This window comes from Heteronotia binoei, chromosome 1 (genome assembly GCF_032191835.1).
Source record: "Heteronotia binoei isolate CCM8104 ecotype False Entrance Well chromosome 1, APGP_CSIRO_Hbin_v1, whole genome shotgun sequence".
Classification (NCBI taxonomy): Eukaryota; Metazoa; Chordata; class Lepidosauria; order Squamata; family Gekkonidae; genus Heteronotia; species Heteronotia binoei.
Window position 1 is genome coordinate 280,961,553 of NC_083223.1, and position 23,544 is coordinate 280,985,096.

General features: G+C 50.4%; 1 protein-coding gene and 1 non-coding gene across 2 annotated transcripts in view; both read right to left on the minus strand.

The window, feature by feature from the left end:
* The window catches only part of PIP5K1A (phosphatidylinositol-4-phosphate 5-kinase type 1 alpha), a 107,553-nt gene extending 97,145 nt beyond the window's left edge, over positions 1-10,408 (minus strand). Inside the window, exon 1 of the mRNA XM_060256337.1 lies at positions 10,104-10,408. Coding sequence (XP_060112320.1) covers positions 10,104-10,167 — 64 coding nt within the window. The 5' untranslated portion in view covers positions 10,168-10,408. The remainder of the gene's footprint in view (positions 1-10,103) is intronic.
* Positions 10,409-19,491: 9,083 nt separating this feature from the next.
* On the minus strand, positions 19,492-19,558 carry TRNAS-GGA (transfer RNA serine (anticodon GGA)). Its single transcript has one exon. It is a non-coding gene; the product is annotated as a tRNA-Ser (tRNA).
* Between the last annotated feature and the right edge of the window lie 3,986 nt (positions 19,559-23,544).

Below are 23,544 nucleotides of genomic sequence, written 5' to 3' on the forward strand. Positions count from 1 at the left end.
TACGAGGGAGATCAGGTTGACAGCATGCGACTGGCGCAAGGTCACCTGGCAAGCTTCCCACGGAAGGGTGGGGCTCTGAACTCAAGCCTCCCACATCCTAATCAGACACTCTAACCCAGGGGTGTCAAACATGAGGCCCGGGGGCCAAATCAGGCCCTCGGAGGGCTCCTATCAAGCCCCCGAGCAACTAGCTGTGGTCTGCTTCCTTCTGCCCCTCTCTTGCTTCCTTCTGCATCACAGAAGACTTGCTGAACTGCACAGGAGCTTCTAAACAAGCCTCTATTTTCTCCATTAGCTGAGGCTCCTCCTTTGGTGAGGAAGGGCGAGGGAGGGAGAGCTTGCTTTGCCAGGCTCTCTCAATCACAGCAGATCTACTGCGTCAAGCGTCTCTTCCTTCTGTTGGCTGAGGCTCCTCCCCCCCTCCTGGTCCCCTGGGGAAGGAAGGAAAGAGCCAGAGCTTCCTTTGTCCAGTTCCCTGGATCCCATGGAGGAAACGGAAAGACCAACAAGTTCTAATGGTTTAAGCATGTTTTAAGTTTTTTGTTTTTTTTTTAAAAAGTGTTTTGTGTTCTTAATAAAGTTTATATCTCTGCTACCTAATCTAAAATAGGAACTCATATGGCCCGGCCCAGCAGGGTCTCATTAATATTAGATCCAACCCTCATAACAAACGAGATCGGTCTCCTTGCTCTAACTTGCTCTCACTGGCATGGAATTAATAATAATAATAATAATAATAAATTTTATTTCTATCCCGCCCTCCCCACCTCGGCAGGCTCAGGGCGGTTAGGAGAGGTTTTAAAATGCTGCAGCGTTCTGAAAGGGTGAAGAGCTTATAAACAACCGTATAATTTTGGCAGTCGATATGCAAGAGTTTTAGGGGACTGTGGGGCAAAAGAAAAGCTCCCCATTTGGGAATTAAGCCCCACCCACCCCCCTCCACATGAAACGGCATTTTAAACCCACAAGCCAAAGGGATGTTTATATGCCTAGCAGGTTCCCAAGCAGAATGCCCTAAATCTAGGTAATAAAAATGTCCTTGTGTTTACTACAATCTCAGCTGTTTCAGTTTTCAGCTCTTTCCCTCGTTTTCCTGATTGGGAAAACACTAAGACAGGCTTTACAGGTCTTTTAAACAGAGACTGAGCAGTAATAGGGCAGTTTATAAACGCTGTAAACACAGCATTTTTATGCACCAGTGCCCACCACACCAGGAAAGTATGTCTAAATCTGATAAGAGGTACTGCATAACAAGCTTTCCTCAGGATTGGTTCATCCGGGATCTTTCACAACATCAAAAAGTTCCAGGGATTTTCTTTTCTGGACACACCAGCCCCCCCAGAAGTTCCTAGCATTGAGGCACAGCCCTACAACAATCTACAGGTGCTGCGGCCAGCTGCGATATCACCCTGGCCAAGAGAACGGCTGCGGGTGCGGCATCTGCATGACAGGCGGCATTTATGGAAACCCCCTCCCCCTTCAGACAGGCTGCCCACCTCCCAAGCCCTACAGGAACAAACAACTTCTGTTTCAAGCGACTTCCTCAAGCTTGTGATATCAGCGATGCCATTCAACTAGCCCTGGCAAACTTGGATCATATGAACATATGCAGCTGCCTTATACTGAATCAGACCCTTGGTCCATCAAAGTCAGTATTGTCTACTCAGACTGGCAGCGGCTCTCCAGGGTCTCAAGCTGAGGTTTTTCACACCTATTTGCCTGGACCCTTTTTTGGAGATGCCAGGGATTGAACCTGGGACCTTCTTACCAAGCAGATGCTCTACCACTCAGCCACCGTCCCTCCCCTAAGAACCCAGGAACTAAACTCAATCAGGAGAAAAGCCACCTGGAATGACTGGAGAAGGAGTAAAGTTTCACAAAAGGGAAGGCCAAAAGGAGGAGGAGGAGAAGAAGGAGAAATTGGATTTATATCCCGCCCTCCACTCCGAAGAGTCTCAGAGCGGTTCACAATCTCCTTTCCCTTCCTCCCCCACAACAGACACCCTGTGAGGTGGGTGGGGCTGAGAGGGCTCTCACAGCAGCTACCCTTTCAAGGACAACCTCTGTCAGAGCTATAAGAACATAAGAGAAGCCATGTTGGATCAGGCCAATGGTCCATCCAGTCCAACACTCTGTGTCACACAGTGGCCAAAAAAATTACACACACACACACACTGTGGCTAATAGCCACTGATAGACCTTTGCTCCATATTTTTATCTAACCCCCTCTTGAAGCTGGCTATGCTTCTAGCCGCCATCACCTCCTGTGGCAGTGAATTCCACATTAATCACCCCACGACATTTTCATGGCAGACTTTTTACAGGCTGATTTGCCATTGCCTTCCCCAGTCGTCTACGCTTTCCCCCCAGCAAGCTGAGTACTCATTTTATCAACCTCAGAAGGATGGAAGGCTGAGTCAACCTTGAGCCGGCTACCTGAACCCAGCTTCCGCCGGGATTGAACTCAGGTCGTGAGCAGAGAGCTCGGGCTGCAGCGCTGCAGCTCTACCACTCTGCGCCGCGGGGCTCCTGAAAAGGGAAGGCAGCTAACAGTTAAAAGATTTGCGACAACTGTTAGACTGAGTTTAGCCCTGACCTGGTTGGCCCAAGCTTAACCAAACTCCGAAGCGAAGTCAATACTCGGATCAGAGGCCTGTGGAGACGTCAAGGTTTGCTACACAGAGACAGACAATGGAAAGCCACCTCTGCTCATCTCTTGCCAGAATCTGCTGAAAACATTTTCGCTGTCTTGCATACTAATTCACTCCCCACTCTCTCTATGTAAGACTGCCGATTCCATTCCATAGCACTGTCTGATGAAGTGCGCTTTTAGCACACGAAAGCTTCCATTCCGAATAAATCTCTGTTGGTCTTTAAAGGTGCTACTGGGCTCCAACGCTGTTCCATCTTCTTGCCTTGTAAACCGTTAAGTCGCCTGTGACTTAGTGGCACTTCCTGACACCGCTAATACACCGAGTCCAAACAGGCTGTGTATTTAAAGGGCCATGAATGAACGGCAGAAATATCTGCCATGACTATCCTACGGGGAAAGTGGCCAAGATTAATCACTTCTTACTATTCCCGGCCTCATCTTGGGGTTGTCTGATTCAACAGCCCAGCCGGTTCCTATTAATGGCGCTTCCAGCTCGGCTAGAACACAAGACAAGGAGGTGATAATTAAGAAGAGCCCTGCTAGATCAGACCAGTGATCCATCTAGTCCAGCATCCTGTCTCACACAGCAGCCAGCTGATTGCCCTGCAGGTTCCAGAACGGGGTGGAGAGGCTGAGGCACGCAGAGGGGCTTTGAGGTTTTCTGCCTCTGAACGGGGAGGTTCCCTTTAGTCACCACTGGCTAGCCTCCATGTCGGGCAAAAGAGACAAGATGACTTTGATGCAGCCTTTGTTCGAAGCGCTACAGACTTCCTTAAGACAGAAACACCCCAGAAACCACTCCAGTTCCTGCAGGCTGGGAGTGTGGAAGGGATGGTAGCTACAGCAAACTCTGAACAGGGAGGTTCCCTTTAGTCACCACTGGCTAGCCTCCATGTCGGGCAAAAGAGACAAGATGACTTTGATGCAGCTTTGTTTAAGAGCCAGTTTTGGTGTAGTGGTTAAGTGCGCGGACTCTTATCAGGGAGAACCAGGTTTGATTCCCCACTCCTCCACTTGCTCTGGCAGAGGTTGTCCTTGAAAGGGCAGCTGCTGTGAGAGCCCTCTCAGACCCACCCACCTCACAGGGTGTCTGTTGTGGGGGAGGAAGGGAAAGGAGATTGTAGGCTGCTCTGAGACTCTGTCCTTGAAAGGGCAGCTGCTGTGAGAGCCCTCTCAGCCCCACCCACCTCACAGGGTGTCTGTTGTGGGGGAGGAAGGGAAAGGAGATTGTAGGCCGCTCTGAGACTCTGTCCTTGAAAGGGCAGCTGCTGTGAGAGCCCTCTCAGCCCCACCCACCTCACAGGGTGTCTGTTGTGGGGGAGGAAGGGAAAGGAGATTGTAGGCCGCTCTGAGACTCTGTCCTTGAAAGGGCAGCTGCTGTGAGAGCCCTCTCAGCCCCACCCACCTCACAGGGTGTCTGTTGTGGGGGGAGAAGATATAGGAGATTTTGAGCCGCTCTGAATCTGATTCAGACAGAAGGGTGGGGTGTAAATCTGCAGTCTTCTTCTCGTGGTAGCAGTTGACGCTAGGAGTGGAAAGCAGGTTCCCGGCCTCCACTAAAATAGCTTTCTGATAAAACTCGCTGCTGACAGGGAAGGGGCACAGAATAAGCAAATTCTCTCCCTTTAACATCTGAAGGTTTCCAGACAACGCTGAAAGCAGGTAGTCACCTATGCAAGCAAACTGTCATGCTTCATTTCCATTAATCCAGCACCCCACCCCTTTCCATATCGCTCAGCAGCACTCAGCAGGGTGGCTTTAAACCACGAGTCTCAAACATATGGCCCGGGGGCTGAATCAGCCCCCCAGAAGGCTCCTATCAGGCCCCCAGGCAACTGGCTGTCATCTGCTTCCTTCCCCCTCTCTCTTGCTTCCTCCTGCATCTCAGCTTTCTTTGCAAGGCTAGCTCAATCGCACAGGAGCTACAGAGCAAAACCTCTATTTTCTCCATTGGCTGAGGCTCCTCTCCCTCCTGGTCCCCTGAGGGAGGGAGGGAAAGACCCAGAGCTTCTTTTGCCCAGTTCCCTGGATCCCATAGGAGAAATACAGAGAAAGCACCTTTAAGACCAACAATGTTTTAAGCATGTTTTATTTTAAGTTTTAACAAAATCTTTAGTCATGTTTGTCTGTGTCCTTTTAAAAGCATATTCTGCTACCTAATCTTAAATAGACCGGCAAGGTCTCATTTATGTCCGATCCGTCCTTCAAAACAAACGAGTTCGACATTTGCCCTGATTTAAACCTTTCCGTTTTCTGCAGGAATGAGATGAGAGGATGGGGGTGGGGGAGAGAAATCCAAGTTTTCGACATCAAAGGAAATAACAATTTAGTCACATGTGGTCCTGGCCTGCCCCCAAAGCACTGAGCTTAGGAAAACCCCATAGTCAGGTTGAGGAACTGGGATCAGCTCTCCCTACCTTGTTTCCACATCACTTCCTTAATTGTTTATGGTGCTATAAACAGCTCTTGGGGGCTTTTCAACTGAAAGGAAACCTACATAAGAACACCAGAGAAGCCATGTTGGATCAGGCCAATGGCCCATCCAGTCCAACACTCTGTGTCACACAGTGGCCAATACACACACACACACACACTCTGTGGCTAATAGCCACTGATGGACCTCTGCTCCATATGTTTATCCAATCCCCTCTTGGAGCTGGCTATGCTTGTAGCCACCACCACCTCCTGTGGCAGTGAATTCCACATGTTAATCGCCCATTGGGTGAAGAAGTACTTCCTTTTATCAGTTTTAACCTGACTGCTCAGCAATTTCATTGAATGCCCACGAGTTCTTGTATTGTGAGAAAGGGAGAAAAGTACTTCTTTCTCTACTTTCTCCATCCCATGCGTCATCTTGTAAAACTCTATCATGTCACCCCGCAGTCGATGTTTCTCCAAGCTAAAGAGCCCCAAGCGTTTCAACCTTTCTTCATAGGGAAGGTGTTCCAGCCCTTTAATCATTCTAGTTACCCTTTTCTGGACTTTTTCCAATGCTATAATATCCTTTTTGAGGTGCGGCGACCAGAATTGCACACAGTATTCCAAATGGGACCGCACCATCCATTTATACAGGGGCATTATGATACTGGCTGATTTGTTTTCAATTCCCTTCCTAATAATTCCCAAATTAATTCCGAATAATTCCCTAATAATTACAAAAAACTATAAGGAAACAACTGCACAATGCAGAAATGTTGGTCTGCCGTTTGAGAGGTAGATTCGAATCCAAGAGCCCCCAAGAACCACACGATTTTCACCGAATGAGCTTTTGAGAGTCAAAACTGCCTTCATCAGGTATCTGATGAAATGAGCTTTGGTGCCTTGAAAATCTTTTGTTGCTCCTGGACTCCAATCTAGCTGTGCAACTAAATAAATTTCTTGTCCTGCTTCTCTTCACTCACATGCCCTAAGACTCTGCTCCAGGTGTGGCCAAATTGCATGGCTCTTTCATACATAGTGTGTGGTTCTTGAAGCCCCCAACGCCCCATCAACCAGCCTGGAGAAGGCATTTGTCTCTTTACATCACTTCGCCAAGCCAGCTGGCAGCTTGGGGAATGCATTTAAAGTTGCTTTCTTTCCCTCTCTCCCTCCATCTGTTTGCTTCCTTTCCACCTTCCTTCCGGCTCTCAAACATCCAGTGTTTATGTCTTGCAGCTCTCAGACATCTGATGTTTGTTCTATGTGGACACCAGTGCCTCTGCTTAATAACTGGCCTACCATTCATCTCTCCTTCTCCAAAATCTATCTCCACCCCACCCCAAAAGGTCACTTGATCTCTTTCTTCCAAGAAAACAAGCTCTTCCTTACACACACACACACACACACACAGCATTCCTATGGGCATTCAGCCATTCCTTTATTAAACAAAACGCTTGCTTCTAGAGCTGAGAGTCAGAAGCCACCAAGGAGCTTACTCTTCCGCCAACATAGAATCATAGAGTTGGAAGGGACCTCCAGGTTCATCTAGTCCAACCCCCTGCACAATGCAGGAAACACCCAAAAAACCTCCCCCTAAATTCACAGGATCTTCTTTGCTGTCAGATGGCCATCTAGCCTCTGTTGAAAAACCTCCAAGGAAGGAGAGCCCACCACCTCCCAAGGAAGCCTGTTCCACTGAGGAACTGCTCTTAACAGTCATAGAATCATAGAGTTGGAAGGGACTTCAAGGGTCATCTAGTCCAACCCCCTACACAATGCAGGAAACTCACATAAACCTCTCCCTAAATTCACAGGATCTTCATTGCTGTCAGATGGCCATCTAGCCTCTGTTGAAAAACCTCCAAGGAATGAGAGCCCACCACCTCCTGAGGAAGAAGCCTATTCCACTGAGGAATCGCACTAACAATCAGGAAGTTCTTCCTAATATTGAGCAGGAAACTCTTTTGCTATAATTTCCACCCATTGGTTCTGATCCTACCTTCCGGGGCCACAGAAAACAATTCCACCCCATCCTCCATATTGACAGCCCTTCAAGTCCTTGAAGATGGTGATCCTATCACCTCTCAGCCGCCTCCTCTCCAGGCTAAATATGCCCAGCTCCTTCAACCTTTCCTCATAGGACTTGGTCTCCAGACTCCTCACCATCTTCGTTGCCCTCCTCTGGACTCGTTCCAGCTGGTCCAGATCCTTCTTAAAATGTGGTGCCCATCGTTCCTCCCCACCTCCTGCTTTCTTCTCCTTAACCTGACCACTACCCTGACCTAGATGGGCCACGTTAGCCAGTTCCCATCAGATCACAGAAGCAAAGCAGAGGCAGCCCAGATTAGTACTTGGATGGGAGATGACCAAGGAAGGTGCCGTGCAGAGGCAGGCAAGGGCAAAGCACCCCTGTTCTTTTCTTGCTTCGCAAACCCTGAGTTGGCTGAGACTTGGGGTGGAGAGAGCTGGCAAAGAGAACTTTTTCTCCCTCTCCTCAAATACTAGAACTCAGGGCATCCAAGGAAGATGATGGGCAGTAGGTTCAGGTCAGACCAAAGGAAATTTTACTTGACACAGAGCGTGATTAAAATGTGGAATTTGCTGCCAGAGAATGCAGAGATGGCCACAGGGATAAACATGGAGTAGAAGATAGATTCATGGAGGGTAAGTATATCAATGGCTATTAGCCAAGGTGACTGAGGGGAACCTCCACTTTCTGAGGCACTAATCCTCTGAATCCTATAGCAACATCAGGGAAGGCCTCGGCCTCTCTGCCCTGTTGTTGGCCCTTCAGAGGAACTGGGTGGGCCCCAGTGTGAGACAGGAGGCTGGACTAGATGGACCCTCACTGGTTTGACCCAGCAGGGCTCTTCTGATGTTCTTCTCAGGGGAAGGCCTCAGCCTCTCTGCCCTGTTGTTGGCCCTCCAGAGGAACTGGCTGGCCCCTGTGTGAGACAGGAGGCTGAACTAGATGGGCCCTCCCTGGTCTGACCCAGCAGGGCAGAGAGGCTGAGGCCTTCCCCTGAGAAGAACCTCAGAAGAGCCCTGCTGGGACAGACCAATGAGGGTCCATCTAGTCCAGCCTCCTGTCTCACACAGTGGCCAACCAGTTCCTCTGGAGGGCCAATAGCAGGGCAGAGAGGCAGAGGCCTTCCCCAATGTTGCTTCCTGACTCTAGGATTCATGGGTTGACTGCCTCTGAATGTGGAGGTTCTTATTTAGATAAAGAGAACTACCCGCTCATAGCCAACCTCCTTGCCCCATTCCAGGAGCATCTCTTCCCACCTGTAGCCCAACCACAGCCCCTTCCTCAGCCTGCCCCACAGCTAGGAAGACCCATCTGGGCCTGTCCCACCCATGCACAGCTTTTTTGCCATCCTGCTCCAAATCCCCCTCCCCATCTCAGAAATGGCAGCCCCTCCCACTCCGAGACCCCCCCCACCTCCCCCAGGAATGCCAGGCCCCCCTCCCATGCCCAGACCCCCCTACAGAACGTAGGGTCTCTGCTCCCCCCCCCCCCCAATAATAAGCCACCCACGTGTTCCCTTCCCCTCTGGTGGGGGAGGGGTCTGGTTCAGCCCCTATAGTGCCATAACTTCCCCCATAAAGATTCTTTCTGCAGCCACCCTGGGGAGGCTCCCAGGCTCCATAAATGCCTCAGACCCCCCCCCCAGCCCCATAAAAGCCTCAGGTCGCCATAGGCCCTATAAGCACCTCAGACCCCACCCCTCTAGCTCCATAAAAGCCTCAGACCACCCCCCTTGGACCCATTAAGTACCCCACATCCCCCCTTGGTCCTGTAAGCATCTCACCCTCCACAATCGCATATGTGCCTCAGAGCCCCTCTTGGCCCTATAAAAGCCTCAGGTCCCCCTTGGCCCTATAAGCACCTCTAGCCCCATAAAAACCTCAGATACCCCCCCGAGCCTATAAGTAGACCTCCCTGGGCCCCAAAAGTACCTCAGACCCCCCCCCTTGGCCGTATAAGCTCCCAGCCCCATAAGTGGCTCAGACCCCCCCCTTGGCCCCATAAAAGCCTCAGACCCCCCTGGCCCTATAAGTAGACCCCCCTTGGCTCTATAAGCCCCCATCCCCAAAAGTGCCTCAGACCCCCCAGCCCCAAAAGTGCCTCAGACCCCCCTTGGCCCTATAAGCCCACCCTCTAGCCCCATAAGTGCCTCAGACCCCCCTCTAGCCTCATAAAAGCCTCAGATCCCCCCCGCCCTATAAGTAGACCACCCCCGGGCTCCATAAGTACCTCAGACCCCCTCCCTTGGCCCTATAAGCACCTCTAGAAGCCTCACACATCCCCCCCCCGTCCTATAAGTAGACCCCACCCCTTGGCCCTATAAGCCCACGCTCTGCCCCATAAGTTCCTGAGATCCCCCAGCCCCATAAGTGCCTCTATCCCCCTTGGCCCCATAAAAGCTCCAGATCCCCCTTGGCCCCACAAAAGCCTCAGGACCTTCTCTAGCCCCATAAAAGCCTCAGACCCCCCCTGGCCCTATAAGTAGATCCCCCCCCCTTGGCCCTATAAGCCCCCAGCCCCATAAAAGCCTCAGACCCCTCACCTCGGCCCCATAAGTAGACCCCTCCCTGGCCCCATAATTACCCCAGACCCCCCACCTTGGCCCTTTAAGCCCCCAGCCCCATAAGTGCCTCAGACCCCCCTGCTTGGCCCCATAAGTACCTCAGTCCCCCCTGGCCCTATAAGTAGACCCCCCTGTGCCCCATAAAAGCCTCAGACCCCCCCCCTGCTTGGCCCCATAAAAGCCTCAGACCCCTCACCACGGCCCCATAAGTGGACCCCCAGCCCCATAAGTGCCTCAGACCCCCCCCCCCGCTAAGTAGCCCCCTGACCCCCCCTTGCCCTATAAGCCCCCAGCCCCATAATTGCCCCAGCCCCCCCCCGGTCCTACAGGCCCCTCAGCCCCCCCTCTGCCCACAAGTGCCAGCCCCATAAGCGCCCCAGACGCACGCCTTCCTCGGCCCTCCCCACAGAAAAGGGGGGTCGGAGCCCCCGCCCTCTCACCTGCCAGGCCGCCGCCGCTGCTGCTGCTGCTCCCCCCAGACTCGGGCCCCGCAGCCGCCGCCATCTTGGCTTCCCTCACTCCTCGGCGCCTCCTTCCCCCCCCCCCCCCGCACTCTTCACTTGGTCTCGCCCGCCTCGCCGCAAGCGCCGCCTGCGGGCCGCACCATCTGGGCGCCCACGGGGGTGGCGGCGGCGGCTACGCCTCTTCCCTTTTGGGTCCTTCGACACCCCGCTTTCCCTTCCGTGGATCCTCCCAAACGGCTTCGGAACAGCCCACTCAGTGCGGGCGAGGGGGGCGGGAGAGAGGAAACGGAAGAGAGAATGAAATCACCGCCTTGTTTATAACCGAACTGGGGAGCCAGGAGCGGACCACTGCGCAGGCGCACAGGGTGCGGGCGGTGGAAGCCCCGATGGAGGCGGCCGAAGGGATGTCACGTGGGAGTCGGCGTGGCCGCCTCCATGACAACAACAAAGGGTTCTCCTCCGGCGCCATCTTGGTGGTTCCTATGGCAACAGAACCTGCAAATCTTGAAAAGTCAAGAGCTGCTGAATGCAGGGGTGGCCAAACGGTAGCTCTCCAGATGTTTTCCCCTACAACTCCCATCAGCCCCAGCCAGCATGGGCAATGGCTTGGGTTGATGGGAGTTGTAGGCAAAAAAAATATCTGGAGAGCTACGCTTGGCCACCCCTGCTGTATAGCATTCCTTGTTGTCATGGTGATGCTGCTGCTTTGTTACTCTCTGGGTCTGATCTCCCCTTTGCTGAATGCAAAAGCATATTTGCCCTCATTATACGTAGGGTTGCCAGGCCTGGGTTGGAAAACACCTGGAGACTTTGGGGGTGGAGCCAGGAGAGGGTGGAGTTTAGGGAGGGGAGGGGCCTCAGCATCCTGCAATCTGCTAGACTCCACCCTTCACTGCAGTCGTTTTTCTCCAAGGAGTTAATCTCCGCCAGCTGGAGATGAGCTGTACAAGCGGGAGATCTTCAGGCCCTACCTGGAGGCTGGCAACCCACAGATGGGGTTGCCAGGTCCTGTGTTGGGAAATACCTGGAGACTTTGGGGGAGGATCCAGAAGAGAGTGGGGTTTGGGTATGGGAGGAGCCTTAGCATGGTGCAATGCCCTAGAGCAGGGCTGGCCAACGGTAGCTCTCCAGATGCTTTTTTTTGCCTACAACTCCCATCAGCCCCAGCCATTGGCCATGCTGGCTGGGGCTGATGGGAGTTGTAGGCAAAAAACATCTGGAGAGCTACCATTGGCCACCCCTGCCCTAGAGCAGGGGTCCCCAAACCAGGGACCGATACCGGGCCGTGGCCCTGTTTGAGTTTGGCCGCGCAGCCTCGCCACCCCCCACCTCCGCAGCGCCTCCTCTTTCCCCCGTTTTCACCATTTTAAGGCCGGAGAAGGGAAGGCTCCTACCCCGACCTTAAAATGGTGAAAACTTGAGGGGGTGGGAGAAGAGGCGACAGCGGAGGCAAAGGAGGAAAACGGAGGGGGGGGGAGGCGACGATGCAGAGCCGGCAGCAGCAAAGTCGGAAGGAGGAAAATGGAGGGGGGGAGGTGGAGAGGCTGGGCGGACAGTGGCTGCGGAGGAAGGAAGAAAGAAAACGGAGGCGGGGGAGGCTGCACAGACAGCGGCTACAAAGAAGGAAACAGGGGAGGAAAATGGGGGCAGGAGGAGCCGGTGAGGCTGTGCACAGGGGGGCGAAGGAGGGAGGAGAAAACGCCGTGGGGGAGAGGCCAGATTGGGTAGCCCCACCCTGCCAGCCCTGGGGCCGGGGCCAGTCCCTGGGGCCAAAAAGGTTGGAGGACCACTGCCCTAGAGCAGCGTTTCCCATTTGCAGGGTCGTGACCCAGTACCGGCCACAGAAGCCTCAATACCGGGTCGCTAGGGGTGGCCCAACATCCCCTCCCCTCTCTATCTTTGGCGCTGCACGCCACGCCGCACTCCAGCCCCTGCTCACCAAGTCACCGTCGTCTGTAGAACTCAGTGCTACAGACACTGCGCACTGGTCAGAAGCCCTCCCTTGCCCCTCTCTGATGTTTGGAAACATCAAAGAAGGACGGTGAAAGCTCCTGGCCAGTGTGCAGTCCTCTGTATCGCTCCCTGATCGTCCATTTGGAGGATGCTCAGGGAGCGATACAGAGACTGCGCTGGCCAGAATCCCTCCCCCGTCCCTCTCTGAAGTTTAGAAACACCAGAGAGGGCGGAGAAAGCTCCTGGCTGGCACACAGTCTCTGTATTGCTCCGTGTTCTCGGCCCGGCCACGGGGAAAGAACTGGGCCACAGAGGAGAAAAGTTTGGGAAACCCTGCCCTAGAGTCCACACTTCCAAGCAGCCATATTCTCCAGGGGAGCTAATCTCTGCCAGCTGGATATAAGCTGTAAAAGCAGATCTCCAGGCCCCACCTGGAGACTGGCAACCCGGATACAATGCCCTAGAGTCCACCCTTCCAAGCTGCCAATTTCTCCAGGGGATAATTAAAGTAAAAATCACTGGAATAGCAGTAACACTTTACGCAATGAGTGTATATGCAACCTACAGTTATCAAAATACATGTGTAGCAATAATCATCATTAGTAACTTGTTAACCACTCATAGTACTTAGCAATTTGGGTGGAGTTCAAATTTCAGCTTGTCTCTGAGAGTAAGGGACGGCCAGCCTGAGGTTCCTCATGGTTTCTGTCCTTCATCAGCCTTTTACTCTCAATATTTTATCCTGGAGCCTCAGTGCCACATTTAACAACTTGGATCAATGCATGTTAATTGCTCTTTCTGTTTCCGGCCAGAAAACTTCACCCAAGTTGCTGAATACGAGCTTGAACACAAGTTGGGACAGCAAAAAGGCATCTGTCTCTATGGAATTGTATTTTTTTTTATCTTTTTACAGCAGACACTGCGGGGGAGTGAATGGAACTTTTTTTTCCAGCTGCGTTGGTTTAATCATGTATTATGACTGTTTGTTGAACTAAGTACTATGAGTGGTTAACAAGTTACTAATGATGATTATTGCTACACATGTATTTTGATAAATGTAGGTTGCATATACACTCCTTGTGTAAAGTGTTATTGCTATTCGGTGATTTTTTGGCTTTAATTATTCACTGATATCGGAACCTGCTGATATCTACCATTTTCTCCAGGGGAGCTGATCTCTGCCAGCAGGAGATCAGCTGTAAAAGCAGGAGATCTCCAGCCCACCTGGAGGCTGGCAACCATGATACAGTGCCCTAGAGTCCACCCTTCCAAGCAGCTTTTTTCTCCAGCGGAACTGATCTCTGCCAGCTGGAGATTACACGTAAAAACAGATCTCCAGGCCAGACCTGGAGGTTGGCAACCCACAGATGGGGTTGCCAGGTCTGCGTTGGGAAATACCTGAAGACTTTGAGGGAGGATCCAGGAGAGGGTGTGGGTTGGGGAGGGGAGGTATTTGTGTGTCTCCTGCAATGTGTAGGGGGTTGGACTAGATGACCCTGATTCTATACTGCTGTAAAGTGTCTATCAATAAAATGAACCTTTTCTGAACGTCAGAGACGTCTGATTATTAAGGACTCCTCAGGCGCTCACAATGGCATGAATTAACTTGATCTTGGTTGCCAGAGACACATCCTTCCTCTTTTTCTAGCTCCTTCATGGCTGCCCTTCCCACCCCCTTTTGATTCATTCACACATTACCTGTGGAGGTATTTGTGAATTTCCTGCATTGTGCAAGGGGTTGGACTAGATGACCCTGGAGGAGGATTGAGAAGTCCTCTTCGTCCGTAAGTGACGTCATCGCTGCGGGCGATGCCAGACGCTGCCACTCTGGGTGTTTCCAGGAAAGCTCTATGGTTTTCCCGCACGCTCTAGCCATTTGAGAGGGAAAACCTCTATAGTACCTATGTACCATAGAGTTTTTCCTCCCAAATGGCTAGAGCGTCCAGGAAAACCATAGAGTTTTCCTGGAAACTGCTAGAGCAGCTGCTGCGCACTGACACCAGTGCGATGACATCACTTCGGGAACCAGAGAGGACTATGAAGCACTCCAAAGGGATCTGTTGAGGCTGGGTGAGTGGGCATCAACGTGGCAGATGAGATTCAGTGTGGCCAAGTGCAAAGTAATGCACATTGGGGCCAAGAATCCCAGCTACAAATACAAGTTGATGGGGTGTGAACTGGCAGAGACTGACCAAGAGAGAGATCTTGGGGTCGTGGTAGATAATTCACTGAAAATGTCAAGGCAGTGTGCGTTTGCAATAAAAAAGGCCAACGCCATGCTGGGAATTATTAGGAAGGGAATTGAAAACAAATCAGCCAGTATCATAATGCCCCTGTATAAATCGATGGTGTGTATTGTGTACAATTCTGGTCAATTCTGGTCACCGCACCTCAGAAAGGATATTATAGCATTGGGAAAAGTGCAGAAAAGGGCAAGTAGAATGATTAAAGGTTTGGAACACTTTCCCTATGAAGAAAGGTTAAAACGCTTGGGGCTCTTTAGCTTGGAGAAACGTCGACTGCAGGGTGACATGATAGAGGTTTACAAGATTATGCATGGGATGGAGAAAGTAGAGAAATAAGTCCTTTTCTCCCTTTCTCACAATACAAGAACTTCTGGGCATTCAATGAAATTGCTGAGCAGTCAGGTTGGAACGGAATAAAGGATGTACGGTACTTCTTCACCTAAAGGGTGTTTAACATGTGGAATTCACTGCCACAGGAGGTGGTGGCAGCTATAAGCATAGCCAGCTTCAAGAGGGGATTGGATAAACATATGGAGCAGAGGTCCATCAGTGGCTTTTAGCCACAGCATATTGTTGGAACTCTGTCTGGGGCAGTGATGCTCTGTATTCTTGGTTCTTGGGGGTGGGCAAAGTAGAAGGGCTTCTAGCCCCACTTGTGAACCTCCTGATGGCACTTGGGGGTCTTTTTTGTTTGTGACACAGTGTTAGACTGGATGGGCCATTGGCCTGATCCAACATGGCTTCTCTTACGTTCTCCTGATGGCCCCTGGGTTTTGCCCACTGTATGACACAGAGTGTTGGACTGGATGGGCCATTGGCCAGATCCAACAGGGCTTCTCTCATGTTCTTATGTGACACAGAGTGCTGGGCTGGATGGGCCATTGGCCTGATGCAACATGGCTTCTCTTCTGTTCTTATGAGACACAGAGTGTTGGACTGGATGGGCCATTGGCCTGATCCAAAATGGCTCCTCTTATGTGACACAGAGTGTTGGGCTGGATGGGCCATTGGCCTGATCCAACATGGCTCCTCTTATGTTCTTATGTGACACAGAGTGTTGGGCTGGATGGGCCATTGGCCTGATCCAACAGGGCTTCTCTCATGTTCTTATGTGACACAGTGTTGGGCTGGATGGGCCATTGGCCTGATCCAACATGGCTTCTCTTCTGTTCTTATGAGACACAGAGGGTTGGACTGGATGGGCCATTGGCCTGATCCAACATGGCTCCTCTTATGTTCTTATGTGACACAGAGTGTTGGGCTGGATGGGCCATTGGCCTGATCCAACATGGCTTCTCTTCTGTTCTTATGAGACACAGAGGGTTGGACTGGATGGGCCATTGGCCTGATCCAACATGGCTCCTCTTATGTTCTTATGTGACACAGAGTGTTGGGCTGGATGGGCCATTGGCCTGATCCAACATGGCTTCTCTTCTGTTCTTATGTGACACAGAGTGTTGGGCTGGATGGGCCATTGGCCTGATCCAACATGGCTTCTCTTCTGTTCTTTTGTGACACAGAGGGTTGGACTGGATGGGCCACTGGCCTAATCCAACATTACTTCTCTTATGTTCTTTTGTGACACAGAGTGTTGGACTGGATGGGCCACTGGCCTGATCCAACATGGCTTCTCTTCTGTTCTTTTGTGACACAGAGGGTTGGACTGGATGGGCCACTGGCCTGATCCAACATTACTTCTCTTATGTTCTTATGTGACACAGAGTGTTGGACTGGATGGGCCACTGGCCTGATCCAACATGGCTTCTCTTATGTTCTTATGTGACACAGAGTGTTGGACTGGAGGGGCCATTGGCCTGATCCAACATGGCTTCTCTTATGTTCTTATGAGACACAGAGTGTTGGACTGGAGGGGCCACTGGCCTGATCCAACAGGGCTTCTCTTATGTTCTTATGGGACACAGAGTGTTGGACTGGAGGGGCCATTGGCCTGATCCAACATGGCTTCTCTTATGTTCTTATGTGACACAGAGTGTTGGACTGGAGGGGCCATTGGCCTGATCCAACAGGGCTCTTCTTATGTTCTTATGAGACACAGAGTGTTGGACTGGATGGGCCATTGGCCTGATCCATCATTGCTTCTCTCATGTTCTTGTCATCGCACCGGCAACGTAGGGGGAGGTTCCCCCAGTTGGCCCATTGTGGGCCAGCGGGTTGGGAACCTCGTGGGACCCCCGTCCCCTGGACCGAGGGCTTGACAGCCCTACCCTGGAGGTCCCTTCCAACTCTAGGATTCTATTATTTGCCACCGGGATCATTTTAATTTGGGGTGCTGGGACTGAATCTGGGACTTTCACCAGCCACAGCATATGCCCTACCGCCCCTGGGCCTCCCTTAAAGGCTAACCAGGTGAGGCTTGTAGTCGTAGGCCAAAACTTTGAACCCAAATTGAATCCTGAGCCAAAGGACAGACGTAGCTTGCTTGTTATTGGCCACAGTAGGATTTAGGTTGGCTTTGCCCAGCGCAGACCAACAGTTTCAAAACAGAGAGTTTGAAAACCCCAAAGGTTTTAAGTGTCATCTGCGAGGGCCAGGCTGGGATTTCCTTGGAACAGATGACCACTGGTGGAAAGACAGGAAAGAAGATGAGGTCACTTCCGTTCCGTTGAAGCGCCACAGTCCTCGGGACCTGGGAGGGGCATGGGTCAGCAGTCCGTATCCTGGAGAAAAAAGGAAACGTGGGTCTTGTTGCAGCAGAAGTACAGAGAGCCGTGCAGGCTTCTGGGTGGGCCTCCAAAGAATGACAAGGGCCATTTCCTTACGTGAGTGTGATTAAAATGTGGCTTTTGACTTCTTCCGGAAAATGTACTCATGAATGGATCCCTCTCCCCTCTACTCCACCCAGACAAAATGATCAGGGAGCAAAATACAAGCCAAATAAAGGTTGCGATCTCACACACACTAAAATAATGCACTTTCAATCCACTTTCCAACTGGATTTTACTGTGTGAACTGGCAAAATCCAGTTGGAAAGGGCACTGAAAGGGGATTGAATCAGGCCCCCAGAGAGCTCCTCTCTCCCCCCCCCCCCACCGGCAGCTAGTTGTCATCTGCTTCCTTCCCCCTCTCTCTTGCTTCCTGCTGCATCTCAGCTTGCTTTGCAAGGCTTGCGCAATCGCACAGGAGCTATAGAGCAAAATCTTGATTTTCTCCACTGGTTGAGGCTCCTTCCTCTCCTAGTCCCCTAGGGAGGGAGGGAAAGAGCCAGAGCTTCCGTTGCTCAGTTCTCTGGATCCCATGGGAGAAATACAAAGAAAGGACCTTTGAGACCAACAAGTGTTAATGTTTTAAGCATGTTTTAAGTTTTTAACAAAATCTTTAGTCATGTTTGTCTGTGCCCTTTTAAAAGTTTATATCTCTGCTAATAAAAAAAAGTAAAAGTAGTCCCCTCTGCAAGCACCAGGCGTTTCCGACTCTGGGGTGACGTTGCTTTCACAACGTTGGAGAAACGTCGACTGCGGGGTGACATGATAGAGGTTTACAAAATTGTGAATGGTATGGAATTGCTGAGCAGACAGGTTAAAACGGATAAAAGGAAGTCCTTCTTCACCCAAAGGGTGATTAACATGTGGAATTCACTGCCACAGGAGGTGGTGGTGGCGGCCACAAGCATAGCCAGCTTCAAGAGGGGATTGGCTAGAAATATGGAGCACAGGTCCATCAGTGGCTATTAGCCACGGAGTATATAATTTTTTTTTTTTGGCCACTGTGTGACACAGAGTATTGGACTGGATGGGCCACTGGCCTGATCTAATATGGCTTCTCTTATGTTCTTATGGAGAAAGTAGAGAAAGAAGTGCTTTTTTCCCTTTCTCACAATACAAGAACTCATGGGCATTAAATGAAATTGCTGAGCAGTCAGGTTAAAATGGATAAAAGGAAGTCCTTCTTCAACCAAAGGGTGATAAACATGTGGAATTCACTGCCACAGGAGGTGGTGGCGGCTACAAGCACAGCCAGCTTCAAGAGGGGATGGGATAAAAATATGGAGCAGAGGTCCATCAGTGGCTATTAGCCATAGTATATATATATGTGTGTGTGTGTGTGTGTGTGTGTGTGTGTATCTGTGTGTATATGTATGTATGTATATGTGTGTGTGTGTGTATACACACACACATATTGGCCACTGTGTGACACAGAGTGTTGGACTGGATGGGCCATTGGCCTGATCCAACATGGCTTCTCTTATGTTCTTATGTTATGTTCTTTTCACGGCAGATTTTTTACGGGGTGGTTTGCCATTGCCTTCCCCAGTCATCTACGCTTTCCTCCGCAGCAAGCTAGGTACTCATTTTACCCACCTCGGAAGGACGGAAGGCTGAGTCAATCTGGAGCCATCCTAGCTTTCGCTGGGATCGAACTCAGGTAGTGAGCAGAGGGCTCTGCTACCTAATCTTAAATAGGTACCCACATGGCCCTGCCGGACAAGGTCTCATTTATGTCAGATCTGGCCCTCATAACAAATGAGTTCGACACCCCTGATTTAGTGTGTGTTATTGCAGCCAAAAGCTCAAGAGCAGGAAGCCAATGGCTCTTTCCCCCTTATCAGATCAGAATGTGACCTAACTCGCGTTCGCTATGGAAGCAGCATGGAATATCCCCTCGCCTCCCCCACCCATCCTCAAATGTATTCCTCTAATCTGTTTGGGAGGATTATATCTATCAAAAAACAGATGATCTGAAAGCCGCTTGTGCTGACACGTGGGATCACACAGATATCGCCACCGGATGCTGCTCAGGCGGCCTTTTCTACAGCCCAACCCACACAATCCAGCTAAAGCAAGGGACTCGGTTTTAATCCAAGATTGTTTCCTTTGCGATTTTACACCACCTTCCAACACTGCCTCTTTCACAGGGAAATAGGCCACCCGGGCAAACTCAGCTATGGAATTGCAGCGTCTAATTGCTTTGCTTTCAGAGAGATCTGCTTCACCCGAAAAGTTACAAAACCCACCCTTCTTTATGGGCATTATCGAAACGGTGTTGGGGGGGGGGGTGCAATTAGAACAACATATGAACATATGAAGCTGCCTTATACTGAATCAGACCTTTGGTCCATCAAAGTCAGTATCGTCTTCTCAGACTGGCAGCGGCTCTCCAGGGTCTCAAGCTGAGGTTTTCCACACCTATTTGCCTGGACTCTTTTTTGGAGATGCCAGGGATTGAACCTGGGACCTTCTGCTTTCCAAGCAGATGCTCTACCACTGAGCCACCGTCCCTCCCCAAATAATTCATTTTGGCTTCGCAAGAGATGAGCTGCTTCAGTGGGGTCAAGCTTTTTTGTTGTCGTTTTTTTGTTTTCTATAACAATGTTTATTTTAATCATTTTAATGATACATAAAGAGTAGGTATTATTCCATGCCAAATTGTTAGTACATTAGCCATATGTCCATCGTCCTTCATTAGATAAAAACTAACTTGTCTTGTTGCTTATGCAGTTTGGTGTAGTGGTTAAGTGTGCGGACTCTTATCTGGGAGAACCGGGTTTGATTCCCCACTCCTCCACTTGCACCTGCTGAAATGGCCTTGGGTCAGCCATAGCTCTGGCAGAGGTTGTCCTTGAAAGGGCAGCTGCTGTGAGAGCCCTCTCCAGCCCCACCCACCTCACAGGGTGTCTGTTGTGGGGGAGGAAGATAAAGGAGATTGTGAGCCGCTCTGAGACTCTTCGGAGTGGAGGGCGGGATATAAATCCAATATCATCATTATCATCATCATTATGCAAAGTGTTAAACAAAATTAGCTAATGCAAATAATATTTTTCTATTATATTAGGAATCTCACCTCGAGTCATGAAGTATTCTAAAATAGGAAACCAAACTATTTCGAAAGTATTAACTTGAAGAGGATTCTGCATGGATTTTACGTTAGATGCTATTTTGCTCATCAAGTAAAGATTCCATAATTTTTTATGCCATAGGTTTGAGGATGGTTGCTGTTCACTTTTCCAAAGGAGAGCAATACTTGATTTCGCTGCATAAAGCAACATAGTTATCCTTTCATAAGTAGACCTAGATACTATATAATGAGGCCGTACATTCGAAAACAATATTTCCGGCTTTGATTCCAATAAAAATTCAGTAATTTCTTTTTATTGTTTGGAGGATTATTAGCGGGGGTCAAGCTTAATTCATTGGCAAGTTGATCGACAACAAGATCAGTTTGCAAACTGATGGGAAACAAAGGAGAACAGGGGGAAAAAATTGTACCTGGCTTTAGAGCAGGGGGGGGGGGCGGACTTGCTTATTGTAAGAGCCACACTGAATAAATGTGAGACGTTCAAGAGCTGCAAGACGTGAACATCAGATGTTCGAGAGCTGCACGACATGAAGGTCAGATGTTTGAGAGACACAAGACAGGAAGGACAAAAGCCAAACAAAGAGATGGGGGAAGGGGGGAGGAAGAGGTGGAAAGAAAGCAACTTTAACCTTAAATGCATTCTCTAGCTGGCTTGGCTTGGAGAAGTGATTTAAAGGGACAAATGCCTTCTCCATTCTTGCAATGGAAACAAATCTATAGCGGGGAGAATGGTCCAGAAGGGCACCTTCATATGGAAATGCCAGCCTGAACAGTGGTAGAGCATCTGCTTGGGAAGCAGAAGGTCCCAGGTTCAATCCCTGGCATCTCCAAAAAAGGGTCCAGGCAAATAGGTGTGAAAAACCTCAGCTTGAGACCCTGGAGAGCCGCTGCCAGTCTGAGAAGACAATACTGACTTTGATGGACCAAGGGTCTGATTCAGTATAAGGCAGCTTCATGTGTTCATGTGTTCAACAGATTGCTGTTAAAATTGTCCTTTAATTTTGTATTCTTTGCCTTCTGGCATTGACTGCATATCTTAATACTGTATCTCACCTAGAGTCTTGTGTTCAGTTTTGGGCACCACATTTTAAGAAGGATCTAGACAAGCTGGAACGGGTCCAGAGGAGGGCGACAAAGATGGTGAGGGGTCTGGAGACCAAGTCCTATGAGGAAAGGTTGAAGGAGCTGGGGATGTTTAGCCTGGAGAGGAGGCGGCTGAGAGGTGATAGGATCACCATCTTCAAGGACTTGAAGGGCTGTCCTATAGAGGAGGGTGTGGAATTGTTTTCTGTGGCCCCAGAAAGTATGACCAGAACCAGTGGGTTGAAATTAAATCAAAAGAGTTTCCGGCTCGACATTAGGAAGAACTTCCTGACTGTTAGAGCAGTTCCTCAGTGGAACAGGCTTCCTCGGAAGTTGGTGGGCTCTCCTTCCTTGGAGGTATTTCAACAGAGGCTAGATGGCCATCTGACCGTGATGAAGATCCTGTGAATTTAGAGGGAGGTGTTTGTGAGTTTCCTCCATTGTGCAGGGGGTTGGACTAGATGACCCTGGAGGTCCCTTCCAACTCTATGTTTCTATGATTCTGTATGATAGGGGTGTCAAACATGGGGCCCGGGGTCAATTCGGCCCCTGGAGGGTTCCTATCAGGCCCGTGAGCAAGTCTGCTTTCTTCTCCCTCCTGCTCCCTTCTGCATCACAGCTTGCTTTGCCAGGCTTGCTCAATCACACAGGAACTACAGAGCTATTTTCTCCATTGGCTGAGGCTCCTCCCTTGGGGACGAAGGGGGGGGGGGAGGGATAGCTTGCTTTGCCAGGCTCTATCAAGTGCACAAGCCTCTGTTCCTTCTACTGGCTGAGGGAGGGAAAGAGCCAGAGCTTCCTTTGCCCAGTTCCCTCGATCACATGGGAGAGATACAAAATCTTTAATTGTGTTGGTCTGTGTCCTTTATACAGCTTCTATCTCTGCTACGTGGCATTATATTTTATATCACACATGGGCTGGATTGATAAGGTATCCTTTATGCCACATCCGGCCCTCATGATTTTGATGCCCCTGCTTATGATTACACGATTACATTTGTACACCTAGTCTGATTGTATTGCTCATCTACTGCCCTATACTGTGAATACCAGGGGTCCCCAAAGTGGCACCCATGGGTACCATGGAACCTGCCTGCACTTTTCCTGGCACCTGACAAGTCCACTGGCTGTGCAGATGTTTTTAAAATGTAAATGCATCATGGTAGAAAACTCAAGAACAGCCCCATAGGGACGGTTTATAGGAGCCCCCGTAGGTCTTTACGATCAGCGACTCAACACCTTTTGGTGGTAACTGGCCCCAGAGACATCCGACCTGTCTCGATGAGGGTCAGGGCCTTTTCGGCCCTGGCCCCTGCCTGGTGGAATGAGCTCCCTCTGGAGATCCGTGCCCTGCGGGATCTGCTCCAATTCCACAGGGCCTGTAAAGCAGAGCTCTTTCACCAGACTTTCAGCTGAGGCAGCGAGCGTCACTTGTTACTGGCCTCCCCGCTTCATTCCATCCCAGAGCGATAAGACCTGCTGGACCTGGACAAGAGGCCATGGCTGTGAGGCAGAAGTTGTAATTTGTAGCTTCCAGTTAGGCTTCCCAATCCCCAGGTCCCAGAGGGGGATCCCCCGGTTTTACAGGCTTCCCCCCTCCCCCAGAGCCATCATGCACCTCCATGAACGATTCCCATAGGGAATGATGGGGAATTGATCCGCGGGTATTGGGGGCTCTTGAGATAGAGGCACCAAATTTGCAGCATAGCATCTGGTGCCTCTCTCCAAAATACTGTCCAAGTTTCAAAAAGATTGGACCAGGGGGTCCAATTCTATGAGCCCCAAAAGAAGGTGCCCCTATCCTTCATTATTTCCTATGGAAGGAAGGCATTGAAAAATTTGTGCAGTCCCTTTAAATGTGAGGGCCAGAACTCCCTTGAAGTTCAATAATGCTTGTCACACCCTTGCTCTCGGCTCCGCCCCCAATGTCTCCTGGCTCCACCCCCAAAGACTCCTGGCTCCACCCCCAAAGCCCCCAGATATTTCTTGAATTGGACTTGGCAACCCTACTTCCAGTGTTTAGTCTGAAATTTTAGATCTTATATATTTCAATTTGGTTTTGATTGTCTTGTAACCTGCCCCGAGCCTGTTCTACAGGAAGGGAGGGCTATAAATCGAATTAAAGAAATAAAAGTTCTATAGGGTAGGTCAGGATGATCACCCTTCATATTGCAGGTAGGAAAGGCCAGTTCCTGTTTCGGTTGCAACATAAAGATGAGCACAGCCCCGAAACACTCTTGCAGCTAGAGACAAGAAGCTGGTCTTGCATCACTTCCTTGAATCTTTCACGCATATTGTGCGGCGCTTGAAGCCCCCACCGT